This window comes from Chrysochloris asiatica, unplaced genomic scaffold (assembly GCF_000296735.1).
Source record: "Chrysochloris asiatica unplaced genomic scaffold, ChrAsi1.0 scaffold00057, whole genome shotgun sequence".
Lineage (NCBI taxonomy): Eukaryota > Metazoa > Chordata > Mammalia > Afrosoricida > Chrysochloridae > Chrysochloris > Chrysochloris asiatica.
This window is the reverse complement of record NW_006408575.1, coordinates 3,186,332-3,203,247: the sequence shown is the minus strand read 5'-3', so window position 1 is coordinate 3,203,247 and position 16,916 is coordinate 3,186,332. Positions and strand designations below refer to the sequence as shown.

Below are 16,916 nucleotides of genomic sequence, written 5' to 3'. Positions count from 1 at the left end.
GATCCTTTCCCCACGTGGTCTCACCCAAGATGGCGGCTCCTGGAGCAGCCGAGCGTCCTGAACTAGAAAGCAATAGATTTCTTTCTTCTGCCACAAATTCCCCCAGCTGTGAGCCTTCCAACCTTCTAAGTATTCCTTTATATGCGGTTCAGAGTTCTGGGACCACCCCCCCTGAACCTGCTTGGTTGGGTATTCTGTATTGTTGGTGGAGCTCTCTGCTATATGTCCACCCGATCCGCCATCTTGTTTGTTCCACCCATAAACCTATTTTTGTCTCCATAGATTTCCCTGTTCTGGACTTAACATATCAATGAAATCATACATATGGTCTTTTATGACTGGCTTCTGTCACTTAGCCTGACCTCCAGGTTCATTCACATTATAGCATGTAGCAGTATTGCATGCCTTTTCATGTCTGGACAATACTCACATTGTAGAAATATATCACATTTTGTTTATCCATTTGTGAGGGCCTATGTTTCATTTTCTGTTATTTATTTTTAAAATTTATTATCTAAGCAATACGTATCCTTGATGGACAAACTATAAAATAGATACTAAAAAAACAATGGCGTCTTGGTGTGGCGCTGTAGGATAAGGACTGGACCACAAGGTCAGTTTGAACTGGAAGGCTGGCGGTTCAAGCTCACCAGCCGCTCCCTCTAAACCCTTTACAGGGTTGCTGTGAGTTGGAACTGACTCAACTGCACTTAACAACAATAAGATAAGAATTTTAAAAAATTTTAAACCTTTGATCTCAATCAGCCAAGAAAAATTTTTGTTAGCCTTTGCTCCCAGACCTTTTCAGTAATAAAATAACCCTATTGCTGTTGAGTAAATTCTGACTCCTAGTGGTCCTATAGAACTGATTAGATAGAGTTTAATGCTGAAAGCTTTATGGAAGCAGACTGCTACATTTTTCTCCTATGGAGGTGATGCTGGTTTCAAACCACTGACCTTTAGGTTAACAGCGAAGCGCTTAACCTCAGTGCTACTGGGCCTCCTCCTCTGGTAATAAAGGGTACCAGGAACTTAAGTGCACACCTGAGTTGGATATGCATATGCCTGGAATCCTCAGATTAATTGTTGTTTTCGTTAAGTGTCGTCGAGTCAGTTCTGACCCATAGTGACCAAGGAGCTTGAACCACTGACCTTGCAGTTCAAACTGACTTTGCAGTCCAGTGCATTAACCTACAGTGTCACACCATCAAATCACCCTCAGAAAAAAGAAGCAGAGGATCAGAGAGATCACACAGTTAAGAAATGGCAGCAGCAAGGAGTTGAGCCCCATGGCCTGGAACCCAGGGCCATATGTCCTACCTCTTATCCCACTCACAGTCCCTCTCAGCAGGGTTGGCGACTGAGGCATGGCAGCTGACCAGGGCCCTGGCGTTTTCAGCAGAGACGGCTGTTCTTGTGAATGCACAGTGTAATGATAGTGGTGAAAGTAGGTACAGTTAGTGGGTGCCTGTGAGGTGCTTCAGGAAGGCAGCCCTTTACAGAAGTCACCTCTGCTAAACCTCAGAGCAAAACCACTTTACAGATAAGAAAACCAATTAAGGAAATAGACTTAGTGGTTTCCTCATGCCTCAAGGAACTCAGGTTGGATGCCCAGGAATTGTTATCAAAATGAAATAAACCCTTAATACTTGTCTAAGCCTGAGGTCCTGGTAGTGGCCATGCTGACGCTGGAGCTTACCCTAGACCACCTGTTCCAATCCACCAGGTACACTTCCATTCTATCCCTGCCCCGCCTGAAACCCTATGAGGCCGGCCGCTATGCTTTTCTGGCCAGAAACGAGGAAGGCTGGAAAAATCTGACCTTCGAACTTACCCTTCTATGTGAGTGATGGGGTGGAAATGGGGGCCTGGATCCCCAGCACTGATTAAAGAGATGGATGGGCTTGACCAAGGGAGGGGGTACTGGCAGGGCTGGGACGAGCAGGCTCATCCCTCAGTGAGGGATGGTGGGGTGAGGACTGAACCTCTAGTCTGATCCCTTACTCTTCTGCACCTCCTTTCCTCCTCAGACCCCCCAGAGGCAAGGGTCATGTGGACCTCCATCAATGGCTCTGGTGCCCTGGTCTGTTATGCCACGGGGTACCCACAGCCCAATGTGACTTGGCTACAGTGCCAGGACCAAACTGACAGGTGAGTGGGGTCAGCCCTCCTTCTTCACCTGACCACAGAGAGTGGGGCGGGGCTGGGCACTCCATTCATGGGAGGGGCACCTCACAGCTCTGAGCCACACTCTGCCTGTCCCAGATGTAATAAGGTCCAGAAGCTGGTCTTGGAGGACACACACCCTGAAGTTCTAAGACAGGAGCCCTTCGACAAGGTGACCATCCGGAGCCTGCTGATGGTTGGAGTCCTAGAACACAACACCACCTATGAGTGCAGGGCCCACAGCTGGGTGGGGAACGACTCCCACTTCTGGCCCTTCTCTGTCCGTGAGTCTTTTCCCGCTCCCCTGCAGACTAGGATGGGAGGGAGTCCAGGGCCAGATGTCCAATTGGAGCAAGTCCAAATTCTACCTCTCCGGACCCCACGCTAGGCCCCTGCTGCCCACCAGTCTCCTGAGGCAGCAAGATGGGGACATGTGGCTCTGTGGGCTACACTATGGGGGAGACATGGGAGCAGACATGGGTCCAGAGCAAAGGTGGCCTGAAGCAAACACAGTTTAACCTGGCCACCTGGGTTCATATTCCTGCATCTTCATTAATTCCTTCAAAATGTGTACTTGGCAGCCACTGTGTGCCAGCCTCATGCCAGGTTGGGGATCTTGTGTCTTCATGGAAATTGGAGTCTGATCAGGGAGATGGACAATGAGCAAGTACACGCAGCAGCCCTCTCATTAGGCCCCTCCACCTCCCCGTAGTCTCCTTCCCACTAAGGACTGCTGCTCATGAGACTGCATCTGCCCGGAGGAAGGGGCGCCTGTTTCTGTTTTGCAAAAAGATTCTTGATGGTTAGTTCTCTGTCTGGTTCTGAGAGGCCACAGCTGCAGAGAACTGCAGTATCCTCATGCCTTTAACAAACACCCACTGGGGCCAGACCCCAGCGAGGCTGCGAGGCTCTCTGAGTCCAGAGAGGCAGAAAGGGTCTCTGGCCTCAGCCTGGCCCAAAGGTGGTCACTCCTGTGTCTTAGCTTCTGGCCTTGGAGCACCTAAGTCCAGGTCTGATCCTGCACACAGTTGGCTGTGGCTGCTGATATGCTAACATAGTGCAGCCAGCCTGCTATTGGTGCTTTTGTCCCTGCCAGGCATTGTGCATTCTCTCAATTAGCTCTCACAGCCCTAGAATAGAAATGTGATTTTTTTTTCTTCCCATTTTGGGGATGATATGCTTGATACTTAAGGAGAAGTCACAGACTAGATGTTTCACAGCTTCTGCTGTCTTAGTGTCTTATTGCTGCTGTTAGAGAAATGCCACCAGCAGGCGATTCTAAGTAACAGAGATGGATTTTCTCACAGTTCAGAAGACTAGGGTCAGAATTCAGGGTACCAAGTCTAGGGGCGGGCTCTAGCTCTGCTCTGAGGCAAGGTCTCTTTTAGTTTCTGTAGACCCGGCCTGCCTTGATTCCTATGTGATTTCCACAAGGCAGGTGTCTGTTCTCTATTTGTGCTTGTGTCTCCATGTCTAACCCTCCTCAGTTTAGATCTCAGAAATGAGTATGGCCTCGTTTACCTAACAAAGAAAATCCTATTCCCAAATGGGATCGGATCCACAGGTATGGAGGTTAGGATTCCAACATATATCCTGGGTGTGTGTGTGTGTGTGCATAATTCAATCCATAGCACTCCTAAGTGGCAGAGTTGAGATTTGACCTCAGACCCAAGCTCTTGACCCAGGAATTGTTGTGTATCAATTCGGACTCACAGTGATCCCATAGGACAAAGTAGGACAGCTCCTGCAGGCTTTCTTAGGCTGTGGTTATAATTTAGGAGAGGAGATTGCAAGGTCTTTCCTCCCAGGAGCGGTTGGTGGATTCCAACTGCCGACCTTTCAGTTATCAGCTGAGTACTCAACTGTTGCACCACTAGGGCTCTTTCTTGATCTGGGTTGTTGTTGTCGCTAGGTACTGACAAGTTGGTTCCTACTCAGAGTGTGAAACACTGCCCGGTCCTGCTTCATCCTCACAATTGTTACACGTGAGTCCATTGCTGCTGCCACTGTACCAACCCATCTAATTGAGGGTCTTCCTCTTTTTTTCTGGCCTTCCAGTTTACCAAGCATGATGCCCTTCTCCAGGGACTGGTCCCTTCTGATATGTCTGAAGTAAGAGAGACAAAGGATGGCAATCCATCCTTGCTACTAAGGAGTATTCTGTATGTACTTCTTTTAACACAGATTTATTTGTTTTTCTATCAGTTCCTGGTGCTTTCAGTATTCTTCTCCAACACCATAGCTTAAATGCATCAATTCTTTTATTACTGTCCTTAGTTATTGTACAACGTTCACTTGCATATGAGGCTATTGAAAATAACATGACTTGGGTCAGACACATCTTAGTCTTCAAATGACTACCTTTGTTTTGAACACTTCAAAGAGGTCTTGTGCAGCAAATTTGCTTAATGCAATGTTATTTGATTTCTTGACTGCTGCTTCCATGTGTGTTAATGGTGGATCCAACCAAGATGAAACCTTTGACAACTTCAATCATTTCCTCCATTTATTATGATGTTATTTATTTGTCCAGATGTGAGGATTTTTGTTTTCTTTACATTAAGGTACAATCCATATACAGATCTTCATCACTAAGTATTTTCAGTCTTCTACACTTTCAGCAAGCAAGGTTGTATCATCTGCTTATGTCAGGTTGTTAATGATTCTTCCTCCAGTTCTGGTACCAAGTTCTTCTTCATATAATCCAGTTTCTCAGATGATTTGCTCAGCATATAGACTGAATAAGTACCATGAAAGACTACAACCCTGGCATATATCTTTCCTGATTTTTAACTATTCAGGATCCCCTGGTTCAGTTTGAAAGACTGCCTCTTGGTGTGTATATAGTTTTCTCATGAACATGATTAAGTGTTCCAGAATATTCATTCTCTGCAATGTTGTCTATAGCTTGTCATGATCCACACAGTTGAAAGCCTATGTATAGTCGATAAAGCACAGGTAAACATCTTTCTGGTATTACTCTGCTTTCAGCCAAGATCTATCTGACATCAGCAATGATATCTCTCATGATCTGGGTAAAGGAACAGAACTTTATTTAGTCTTTTAAGCCACTTAAGAGAACTAAAGCTATGATCCAGGGAAGAGGAGACCCAGGGGCCAGGAACCCAGCTTGCAGACCCTGTGAAGGGCTAGGTGGTCCCAAAGGGCACATGGGGAAGATGCAGGATAAACACTGGGGAGACAGGTCTTAGGCCACCCTCCTGTAGGAGGTCTTTCTGAGCCAGCTGCCCAGAGTTGTAGGAAGTGAAGAGTCCTGTTCCTCCCACTCACCGTGTCACTAGGCCAAGATGCTGTAGGGGGGTTCCTTGTACTGGCAATTGGGGCTGCATGACCTCAGGTGTACCTCTCACCAACTACAAGAGGCTGTGATTTAGGGCAGGGCTTGGGGCTAGGGACCAGCAGAACGGGGAGGACTCCTGTCTGAAGGAAATGTTCACTTAGGTTCCAGGAGCTTCCTGCTGACAGGAGACTTCATTCAGTCAGTGAGCATGATTGAACACCTACTGCAGTCTTTATTGAGCATGCTCCCTGCCTGCTCACTGCTTTGCCCTGTCCCTTCCAGGTGCCAGTAAGCAACTCCTTGAGGAGCCCCTCTTCACACCGGTGCTGGTTGCCTGCATGTCCAGCATGGCCTTACTGCTCCTGCTGCTTTTACTCCTCCTGTACAAGTACAAGCAGGTAAGCCGGGTGGCCTCATGGGCAGGGGCTGGGGCAGCTCGACACCGCGGGGCCAAATCCAGGACAGGTGGATCCACAGACACACACTCATTCTGTCAGTTAGACATTCAGCCAATAGCTCTCTATCGAGTGCCAGGTGCCAGGTAAGTCAAAACACACAGGTCTCTGAGGGGTTTCTGACCAGTGCAGGAGACAATCGCTAGTTTAAAACAATGCAAGCGAGGGCATGGATTACAGAGAGAGGGGTGTAATGAGGAGAATGGAAAAGCCGATACATGGGGTTTTGTCTCAGGCTGGGTGCACAGATGGGACATCCACAGAGCCAGGCCTGTGTCTCACTTCCAGAAGCAAGTAGTTTAGTGGAGGAGGTAGAATCCTTTCACACTGAAAATTATTTTACATCAACATTTATTGTACATTGCTCATTTAATGTGAAACTCTGCCACTTTGAGGGCTCAGTAAGTAACAGAGTTATTTATGGGCGTTTTTCTGGTTTGTCAATGACATCATCTCACTCAAGTGACAAAGACAGTCGTATTAACCCTATTTTACAGAGTAGGAAACTGAGGTCCCCAGAAGTTGAGACAGTTACCCCAGTATACTGCTGGTAAACAGTAGCCCTGAGGCCCTGACTCCAAAGCTATATTGATTACTGTTATGTAAACCAGCCTCCCTCTGAATCATCAAACCCCAGATGAGAGGACGATCAGAGTCTGAATTTTACCAACAAGGAGGCTAAGTCTGCCTAAGGTTAAAAGACCTCCACAAGGAAGTAAGGTGTGGTGTGGGACCTGAGTCCCAGGCAACTCCCACCCAGCACCTTGAAGTCTCAACCACAAGGGCCAATGGAATCAATGCTAAGAAGGGGCAGGCTGGAGGACTGTGGGAGGTCAGAGGCAGAGTGGAGCAAGAGGTATGGACAGAGGAGGGGGATATGCAGGAATGGACGTGAGATGAAGGAAAAGGTGTGGGCCACAGAAAGACCAGGGAAAGTTTCAGAAATGTTAGTGCCTGGAAAAGTAGGCAGAACAGGGAGGAGCGAGGTTGAGAGTCTGAGGAGTAGAATTTACCATTCCAGGGCCATCAACAGGTTTGAATAAAGGAGTGATGTCATTTCAGGGTGGATAACACACATTGTGGACCCCCTTTGCTGCCTTATATTCCCCACATCTGTCTTGAGGGCTTTCTTGTTCGGAGCCGATTTGGAGTGAGAGTAGAGGGCAATCATCCTGGGGGTCTTTGTGGTTGGGCTCTCTACGCTCAGGTCAGCACCTGCAGGAAGAGGCAGCTCCAAGCACAGCACCCAGGAAACAGACCTCCATGTTCCTTGCTCTGACACTATTTTGCTGTGTGACCTTGTTGAAGTACTGCCCTCTCTGGCCTTAGATTCTCCACTTGTACCATGGGAATGGGTGACCCTTAACAGCTCATCTTCCTCTGCATTTCAAGAGCCTACTGGCAGTTTAATTTACAAGTCAGGATAATTGACAGGTCTGCGTTCAAATTCTGCCAGTTTCAGGCAGATGGCATCTCTAAGACTCGGTTTCTCTACCTGGGGTTTTAGTGGCAATTGCTCCACCAGGCTGTTGTGAGGACTCAATAACATCATGTGTGTTGAAGACTCAGACTGGTGTTAGGCACAGACACCGCTCAGCAGTGGAAACCGCATCCCTTCATCCCAGAAGGGAAGTGGTCTCAGAACCAGTTAGCTCATATATCTTGGGATTGGAGAGACATCTGAGGCTGGGCATCTCCTTGACCACACACCCCAAGTGCTCGCCCACCTTCAGTGACCGGTGGCCGTTTGTTCCTTTTTTGAGCAGCTCTGTTAGAAAGGTCTTCCTTATATGGAACTGAAAGCTGCCTACAAGTCACCCACAGAGCAGAGATTCCGGAGAATGGCTGGGTCCCCCTTGAGCCAGCCCTTTCTGTTCTGGACTGAGCAGCCCCAGTTGGTGGTGGTTCGGGCTGCCTTCCCTTCTTTCCATGAGACCATTTCTGGAACATGCATTCCTGTCATCTCTTCATTTCCCAGCCTGGAAATTCAACTGCTTCTGAGCCCCCTCCAAGCCAGAGAAGGAGGATATGCCATGGCACTGGCCATTCTCCTGCCTCCAGGGGCCTGATTGGAGCCATCCAATCCTCCTGCTTTGCCCCATCCCAGTGGCTAGTCCTCACTGCTCAAGTCTTAGAGGAGAGGAGTCCCCTAGCCCCTGCCCTCCAGCCTGTGTAAGACTGTTTCGGCCTCAGGGCTGAGTCACTGCCTTTCTGGCCTTCAGGGAGACCACAAAGGGTGTCAGAGGGGGAAGAGAAAAGGGCAGGAGTCAGCAGGCTGGGAGGGGGAGGGACCCAAGGACAGGGGAAAGGAAGGAGAGAAGGAGATGGCAGGCTGGTTCAGACGCCAGGATTCTGGGGTTGAACTGAGCTCTGAGGACAGGGTGCATTGGAGATGAACAGGAGAGTTCCCCCAAAGTCTCCAATGGGAGTTGTTCAGGTCTCCACCTTCCCACACACTCAGAACTAGCAGACCCAGGTGGGGAGGGTCTTTGATGACTGCATCCCCCACCTCGGTCCCCCAGGGCTGGTGTAAGGAATACAAGAGAGGATGTGCACTGTCTAGCCAGTGCCCAGCTCACAGGAAGTGCTTACAGCGCTGTGGTCTTTAGTCACTACTACCATTATTAGGAAATCTGGCCTGGGAAGGCCCATCCCGACACTCTTTAATGGTCCCGGTGGGAGCTCACCCTTCCAGTGGTGCCCTGGCTGGCCTGGGACTGAACATCCAGCCCTGGCAGTGGACAAGGTGGGCAGAGGAAGGGTGGTGGGGGACACTCAAGACAGTTCTCCTGTAGGTCCAGGTATCCAGTTTCTCAAGATCTGAGATTCCAGCCAAACAACCTCTTCTTCCCCTAAGCCCCCTTCCCAACCAACATCCCCTGCCCTCTGCCTGGCTGGGGACATGAGGGGGCTGACTCAGGCCCAGCTGCAGAGAGACAGAGAAAAGAGAAGTGGTGAGGAGAGAAAACAGCTGTGGCTACAAAGGCTCTTGGAACTGGAAGTGGCCAGGAGAGCTAAGATGCCCCTCCTTGTACTCTGTCTCTGCCTCTCAGATTGGAAAGGGACCCATCTACAGGGCTGGAATCCTCAGGGATTCCGAAGTTTTCTTTACATCCTATGACAGATTATTCTCCTAAGCCATACCATGTTCTTAAGCTTATCTGCAGCCTTCCCTTCCTTCTAATCAGAACTTGAAAGTTCTTCCTTATGTCTAACTGAAGTCTTTTCTCCCAAACCTGGAGTTTTTTCTGACAGCTATCTGGAGTCTTTTGTCCTAACCTGGGTAAGACTTGCATTCACAGACCACTTCGCACCCCAAACCCCTATTATACACCTTTAGCTGCCCTGGAGCTGGGGGAAGTTCAGCTGCAAACACAAGCCAGCTGGTCCCCATCCCCAAGGCCTGACCAGAAAACAAGTTGGTCTGCTGACTCAGGGTCTCAGTGTCCTCCACTGCCCCATCCTAGCTTCCACTTTCCCCCTAAACTCAGCCTTCCATCAGCACTTCTCATGGGCACTGCTGGCAGGACAGTCCCTGGGCAACTGCCTCTAGGGTGGGACAGAGATCCAGACAGAGATGCTTCCCTGATCCGGGTCTGCCTCACTGGCCCCATGTAAAACCTGAGAAGGAATTCCAGTCTTTCCAAAGGTCCTGGTCCTACAGACACTTACTGCCCAGTGGGCCTGTTCTCTCTATAGTTTAGAAATGTAAAGCTACATCATGCTATCCTCCTGGTCAAACCCTCCAGAGCTTCTTGTTACAGTTAGAATAGAATCCACACAAACCCTCCAGAGCTTCTTGTTACAGTTAGAATAGAATCCACACAAACCCTCCAGAGCTTCTTGCTACAGTTAGAATAGAATCCACACACATCACAGCTTACAAACCCTTCCAGCCTTTCAAACCTCCTCTCCCATCCCTCAAGCCCCACTGGACACCTTCCCATCCCTGAAACTTACCAGGAGCGTCCCATCGTGGTCTATTTACATTAGCTATTGACATGTGCCTAGAAACTTCTCTCTCCTGATTACCACCTGGCTGTCTCCTCCTCATTGTTCAAGTCGCCACTCAAAGGGATTTATGTCCTCAGAGGATTCCCTGATTTATCTTAAATTTTCCATCACCCTATCACTCTCTGTCCCATTAAGGGGGGGGGGCAGTGAAGGAACTATCAACTTATGAGGGGGCTTCTTAAAAATTTTCATTATCTTTCAATTCCGTTTTTCCATGGACTTTATGAAGCTCCCTCCTATTTGATTCCAAATCATGGAGAACTGTTTCCCAGGGATTTCCATGGCGATAATCTCACAGAGAGGCAAACAGTTTGAACCCATGCAGTGGTACCATGGGAAAAAGGTCTGGAGATCTGGTTCTGTTCAAATTACATCCACAAAAGCCCGTTGGAGCACTTCTACTCTGTGACGTAGGGGGTCGCTGGGCAGCCAGTTTGGCTTTTGGTTTAATCTTACAGAAGTAGAGTTCTTCCAAGGCCTGTCTTCCAAGGTGCCGCTGGATGGATTCAAACCACCAACCTTGTAGATAGCAGCCGAGTACAACCCATTTGCACCACCCAGTGACATTCTATTCCATTACTGTTTTATTTTCTTTCCAGAGCTATTTGAAAACCCCTACTTGCTCGTATATATTGGTGGTGGTGGTGGTGGTGTGCCGTGGAGTCAGTTCCAACTCATAGTGACCCTGCATAAGGTTTCCGAGGCTGTAAATCTTTACAGGAGCAGAAAGCCGCATCTTTCTCCCACGGAACCACTGGTAGTTTTGAACTGCTGACTGTGAGGTTAGGAGCCTGACTTGTAACCACTGTGCTACCAGAGCTCCTTATATATTGAATTGAGGTTAATGTGTCTAGAATGCAAACTCCATGAGGGCAGGGACATTGTCTTTTTCAGCTCTGAATCCACAGTGCCTGACACAAATGGATGCTCAAATACCTGGGTAGATGAAGGGGCGGGAGGAAGCATGGGCAGAATGACCAGGTCCCTCAGAGATTATTTTATACAACTCCTTCCGTACACAGGTAGGAAAACTGAGGCTCCGAGAAGGAAGGTCATATGGGAAGGCAGGATCAGAGCTGAGTCTGATGAGATGAACACTGACCTCTGCAACAACATGCCAGGCTGCCCCAAGTCTTCTCCAGCCCCGGCCCATGGGTCTGCCCATACCCCCTGCTCTCAGGGGATGAGACTCAGGGTTCTCCAGCCAGACCTGACTGATACAGGTCTTCCTCCTTCTCCCCACCACAGAAGCCCAAGTACCAAGTACGCTGGAAGATCATTGAGAGATATGAGGGCAACAGTTATACCTTCATTGATCCCACCCAGCTGCCGTACAGTGAGAAGTGGGAGTTTCCCCGAAACAACCTGCAGTTTGGTGAGATGGGACCTCAGCACCAGTTATGCCCTGTGCATAGGGCCAGTGTGGGGTGAGGGGTGCAGGGAGCCAGTGGGCTCTTAGAGAGAAGGCTCTTTGGTGCCCAGGGACCTAAAGAGCCAGTGTTATCTGGTAGGTAAAACCCTTGGAGCTGGCGCCTTTGGGAAGGTGGTAGAGGCCACAGCCTTTGGTCTGGGCAAGGAAGATGCTGTCTTGAAAGTGGCTGTGAAGATGCTGAAATGTGAGTCGGGGAAGGAACTTGGGGGACCTTGGGGAGTGGAGTGGAAGGTGGGTGTGACTCGTCATTGTAAGAGGCATCATCCCTGTTTTCGGCCTTTCCAGACTCCTGGTTCTGAGGAGGCCTGGGTCAACCATTGGGTGTGAAGGGGCGTCTAGCTGGGGTTCACGCCGGCTACCTGGGGCCATGGTCTGGCCACAGCTTGGTTTCTCTCACTGCAAGAGCAGCTCAGTGACAGCCCATCTTTCTCTCCCTAACCCTCTTCTCCCGGCATCTGGACCTCTGTGTGACCTCTGCTTCCTCCTTGGATTTCTGTATTTGGCTTCCTATCTCTGTGGCTCTCGGTGTCCTTCTCTCTGCTCATTGATGGGATCTGTGGTCTCATCACTCAGCCACGGCTCATGCTGACGAGAAGGAGGCCCTCATGTCAGAACTGAAGATCATGAGCCACTTGGGCCAGCACGAGAACATAGTCAACCTTCTGGGAGCCTGCACGCATGGAGGTGAGAGGTCCTGGCAGGGATAAGGGGTCCATAGCCTTAGCCCTCTCAGCATATGCAGGAACCCCAGAGCCACTTCACGCCATCTTCCCCTTCCCATCTCCTGCAAGTGCCCTGCCTTCGCATCCCTTAAACCCCTAGACTCGACTGACTGACTAGTCAGAGGCTAATTCTGGGGATGCAGACAGCTCTGTGGAGCTCACACCAGTGATTTGCAGACACCAGTGAGCATCCAAATCATCTGGAGAGAGAAAAAAAATGCAGATTCCTTGACCCAGACACTCAGCTGGAGCAAACCCCCCAAATCTATTGTTTAAGAAGCCCCGACCCACTGATGCTTGGGCAAACACTCATTCCAGGTCCACAGAGGTGCCCAGGGCCTGTACTCACATTCTCTTCACCTATAACAGCTTTATTTTTATTTGACCTATATATATCATACCACCATGGACTTCCTTTGAAAGAATCCCTTGGCTAAAACAACAACAAAATGTTTTTCATATGTTCCATTTAGTATTAGGAACACCTGTTTGCAAACATCTATTAAGTCTTTTGCCCTTTTTGTAATGGATGCTCTGATTGACTTCTTAGAGGGATTCTTTTTTCTTTTTCTTTAATCTATTGACGCTTACTTACTTTGTGTGACCCAATGTACCATCTATTCTGGAGAATGCTTCATGCTCATAGGAAAAGGTTGCCCATGGTGCTGTTGTTGGGTGGAGTTATGTCCGAGTTCCGCATATATGTCTGTAGGGTCAAGTTGGTTCGTTCTTCTGTGTTTTTGTTGAGTGGCTAAAACAACATTTAGAGTTGGTTCTGTGTTAGACAGCTGGGGTGAGTGAGGTCCACAGAGTCATGAACAGAACTCAGATCTCAGTCTGCCCCCACCCCACTCTCTTGGCTGCTGTAGGCCCTGTCCTGGTCATCACTGAATACTGTTGCTATGGCGACCTACTCAACTTCCTTCGCCGGAAGGCTGAGGCTATGCTGGGACTCAACTCAAGTGCAGGCCAGGGCCCTGATGGGATCGCCACTGGCTACAAGAACATCCACCTGGAGAAGAAATACTTACGTAGGTAAGAAGCAGGACTGAGAAGTGGAACACCTGGGTCTGCCCCTAAAGTTAGCTCAGGGCTGGGTGTGGGTGTGGCCTCACACTCCTGTCTGCACCATAGGGAGCAGCCAACCCAGATTATACAGATAATGCAGCACTGATTCTCATCATTGCAAAAATATTTGCACATCAGTGATGTACTGCAAGTTGAAGGCAAAGATGGGGCAGCTCACGGCTTGGTGGTGGGTGTTGTTATGAATCTTCGAGTTGATCCTGACTCACAGCAACCCTATAAGATGGACTAGAACTGATCTATATAGTTTTTCTTTATGTTGTGGCGCTGTGGGCTAATGCGCCAGACTGCAAAGTTGTTTGAACCGCAAAGTCGGTGGTTCAAGCTCACCAGCTGCTCCTTGGAAACCCTACACAGGGTCGCTATGGGTCAGAATCGACTCGAAGTCACTTAACAACAACAAACTTTATGGAAACAAATCACCTGGTCTTTTCTCTTGCTAAGCAGCTTGTGGGTTCGAACCACTTGCCTTTCAGCTAGCAGCCAAGCACTTAAGCATTGCACTATCACCTTGCTATATGTAAAAGATCAAATCAGCCAACCACCCATCTCTTCCATGGCATGTGCTGCTTAGGACCTGCAGGGCACCCACTCCCTTTGCCATGGAGAAGCAGTGCAGATTCTGGGGGCTTGTTGGGTGAGAGGGGGCAAAATGGCAGGATTAGCTGCATGACTATGGTCAAGTCCTCAGTTCACCTGGGTCTCAGTTTCCCCAGGCATCATCAGGGGACTGAAGAGGATGGCCTCTCTGGGTCTTCCTGGCTCTGCCATTCTGTAATGCTGTGATTCCTGGGAACCACCCACAGATGGACAGAGCCACATGGGGAACCAGGGTGGGACGTGGTGGGCTTTGTGTCACATAGTCAGGGCAGACACAGAGCCTGGGTTAGAATTCTGCTCTCCAGACTCCTGGTCCAGGTCTCACTCCCGAGTCACACCACTCTCTGCAGGGCTCAGTCTTGGGGGCTGCTGAGGCCGTGGAAGGCCAGGACCAGAGCAGGGCCAGGGTTCTGCCTGAGTGCCCTGGTTCCATCACTGTCGGCCCTGCAGCAAAAGAGGAAGGAGGCCACTTCTCTATTCAGTGTCCTTAAATATGGGGATCTGACAGGCCTGCTTCCTATTCCGTCTGTCCACTGTGAGGGCAGCTCACACTGGGCCTGTCTGCAGGCTGGAGTCTCAGACTAGATCAAATTCAAACAGGGACCAGAGGAAAAGTATCTGCTTCCACTGTGGAACTGGCAGGTGGGGCAAAGACTTGGAGGATGGGGTGATTTCAAGGTCAAGGGACATGTGAGCCAATCCTGCCATTGGAATTCAGGCCACATTAATAGAGGTATTGCTTCTAGAACAAAGGAGGGATGGTTTTGTCACCATCAATAAAACAGTCTTTCTGGGAACAAGCGCGTATGGACATTATCAGGGCCACATCTCTCTAACAGAGAGGGCAGGAAGGTAAGAGGTGTCCAGCAATGTCTAGCTGGGATATTAGGAGCTGTTATTGTTAGGTGACCTGGTCAGTTCTCATGGCAACCCTATGCACAACAGAATGAAACACTGCCTGGTCTTGTACCACCCTAGCATTCCCATTGTTGCAGCCACTGTGTCTGTCTGTCCATCTTGTAGAGGGCCTCTCTCTTTTTTGCTGACCATCTGCTATTGAATCTAGAGCAGTGCTTTTCAAAACTCCGTTTATAGTCAAAGTGTTGGGGCAGAGGCATCATCACCTGGGGAAGAAATGCAGGCTCATGACTGTTGATCAGAAACTGCACAGTCATGAAGCCCTCCATGTGCCTGCCGATGACAGTGATAGTAACATTCCTCTAGAGCACCAGGTCCCTGCCAGAAGGCCCACAGGCATCACCTGGTAGAGATTAAACAATATGAATGACTGGGTTTCACCCCTAGAGATTCTGAAGTTATTGGTGTGGTGTCCTGGGCATGGGGTCGTTGTTAAGTGTCTGACTTATAGCAACCCGGCATATGGTTTCTAAGGAGCAGCTGGTGAATTTGAACCACCAACCTTGTGGTTCAAATGGACCTTGCAGTCCAGTGCGTTATCCCACAGTGCTACAGCAGAACTGTTGGGTATGGGGGTTGTTACAAGTTCTCATACCCAAATCAAACCAAACCTACTGCCATTGAGTCGATTCTGACTCATAGCAACCCTATATAGAGTTTCTGAGACTGTAAATCTTTACGGGAGCAGACAACCTTGTCTCTTGAGAATTGCCTGGTAGGTCGGAACCACCTACCTTGTGGTTAGCAGCGCAATGATTCGACAGCACCACCAGGCAATGTGTATGTGAAGTCAGGGGTGAGACCCCTGGTCTAGAGAAGAAACTGCTCAATGAATGGGCCCTGGGGTCTCATCAGTTCCCTGCAGGCTGGGACAGGGACGAGGGAGGTGACTCCTGCTCTGTGGTCCTTGAGTTGGCGAGTGCTGCTGAGCAGGAGAGGGTGAGAGCGGGAAGGGACAGATTTACTGTGGTGGTGGTGGTGGTGGTGGTGTAACAATGAAGTACTTTCTAACACGTAAACAGAAGAAACCAAGCTTAGGGCCATTGAGTCATTTCCAACTCACAGTGACCCTGTATAGGGTTTCTAAGGCTGTAAATCTTTATGGGAGCACACAGGCTTATCTTGGTGGGTTTGAACTGCCAACCATGCAGTTGGCAGTCCAGTGCTTGTCCGACAGCACCACCATGACTCTAACAGGCAGAGCTGTCCAAAGATGGAACTAGCTGGAAGATCTGTCACTGGTGATGGTCAAGCACAGATCAACAATTGCTTAGAATGTGGCAGAGGTGTGGCTCCTTGTCAGAAAGGGATGCTCACATTGTCCCCAAAGTCCTTCTCTTCCCTGCTGAGGGGCTGGGTGAGGTCACAGCCTGAGTCAGGGACTGACCCGTTCTCTGGGCTCCCCTCCATGTAGGGACAGCGGCTTCTCCAGTCAGGGTTTGGACACCTACGTGGAGATGAGACCTGTTTCCACTTCATCATCAAATGACTCCTTCTCTGAGCATGGTAAGGAGGTGCTGGGGGTGGGGGTGCTGGGACTGGGACCAGTGAGGTGTGGTAGCATGGCCCTGAAACCTCTTCCCATGGCAGACCTGGACAAAGAGGATGCACGGCCCCTGGAGCTCAGAGACCTGCTCCACTTCTCCAGCCAAGTGGCCCAAGGCATGGCCTTCCTCGCTTCCAAGAATGTGAGTCAAAACTGGCCCCTCCTGTGGCTACCTAGACCTCTGCTGGAGGGAAGCTGGATGAGTGAGGAGGAGAGGCGAGAGGGGCACATGAGGGGGCAAGGGAGGAGCCAGAATGCTGCCATCACCAGGTATCTACAGGTTTCAGGAACAAGTGGGAAAAAGGGGTACCCAGTATTCCCTCAGGTGTGCCCTTAGTGTGCAGAGTCTAGGAAGGATCCCATTCCCATAAACAGTCTTTACTCATTCACTGCTACTCAAAAGCACCTGGTCTCTCAGGCTGCAATAACCTTTATCAGTGGGGAGAGTCAGAGTCTGAGCAGGCCCCAGAAGCAGTGAGCCCCTGGTGTTGTAACATAGGAATGATAATGGAACCTCCCTCGTAGAGGGGGAGATGTGAGATGGCATATAAAATACACTCAGCCCAGGATCAAGTACCCAGGGAATGGGACTTTTAGTGTCACCTGAATAGCATACACTTGGGAGTCCTAGCTTGATTCCTGGGCCTGGCTCCTCACTATGTGACCATGAACTGAC

The 16,916-nt window shown here is 49.6% G+C and overlaps 1 protein-coding gene across 1 annotated transcript in view; it reads left to right on the top strand.

The window, feature by feature from the left end:
* Window positions 1–16,916, top strand: part of CSF1R (colony stimulating factor 1 receptor) — a 45,477-nt gene that overhangs the window by 24,902 nt on the left and 3,659 nt on the right. Inside the window, exons 8-17 of the mRNA XM_006863875.1 lie at window positions 1,727–1,842; window positions 2,031–2,151; window positions 2,266–2,450; window positions 5,750–5,865; window positions 11,185–11,311; window positions 11,448–11,552; window positions 11,942–12,052; window positions 12,960–13,125; window positions 16,109–16,200; window positions 16,285–16,382. Of these exons, the coding sequence (XP_006863937.1) occupies window positions 1,727–1,842; window positions 2,031–2,151; window positions 2,266–2,450; window positions 5,750–5,865; window positions 11,185–11,311; window positions 11,448–11,552; window positions 11,942–12,052; window positions 12,960–13,125; window positions 16,109–16,200; window positions 16,285–16,382 (1,237 nt within the window). The remainder of the gene's footprint in view (window positions 1–1,726; window positions 1,843–2,030; window positions 2,152–2,265; window positions 2,451–5,749; window positions 5,866–11,184; window positions 11,312–11,447; window positions 11,553–11,941; window positions 12,053–12,959; window positions 13,126–16,108; window positions 16,201–16,284; window positions 16,383–16,916) is intronic.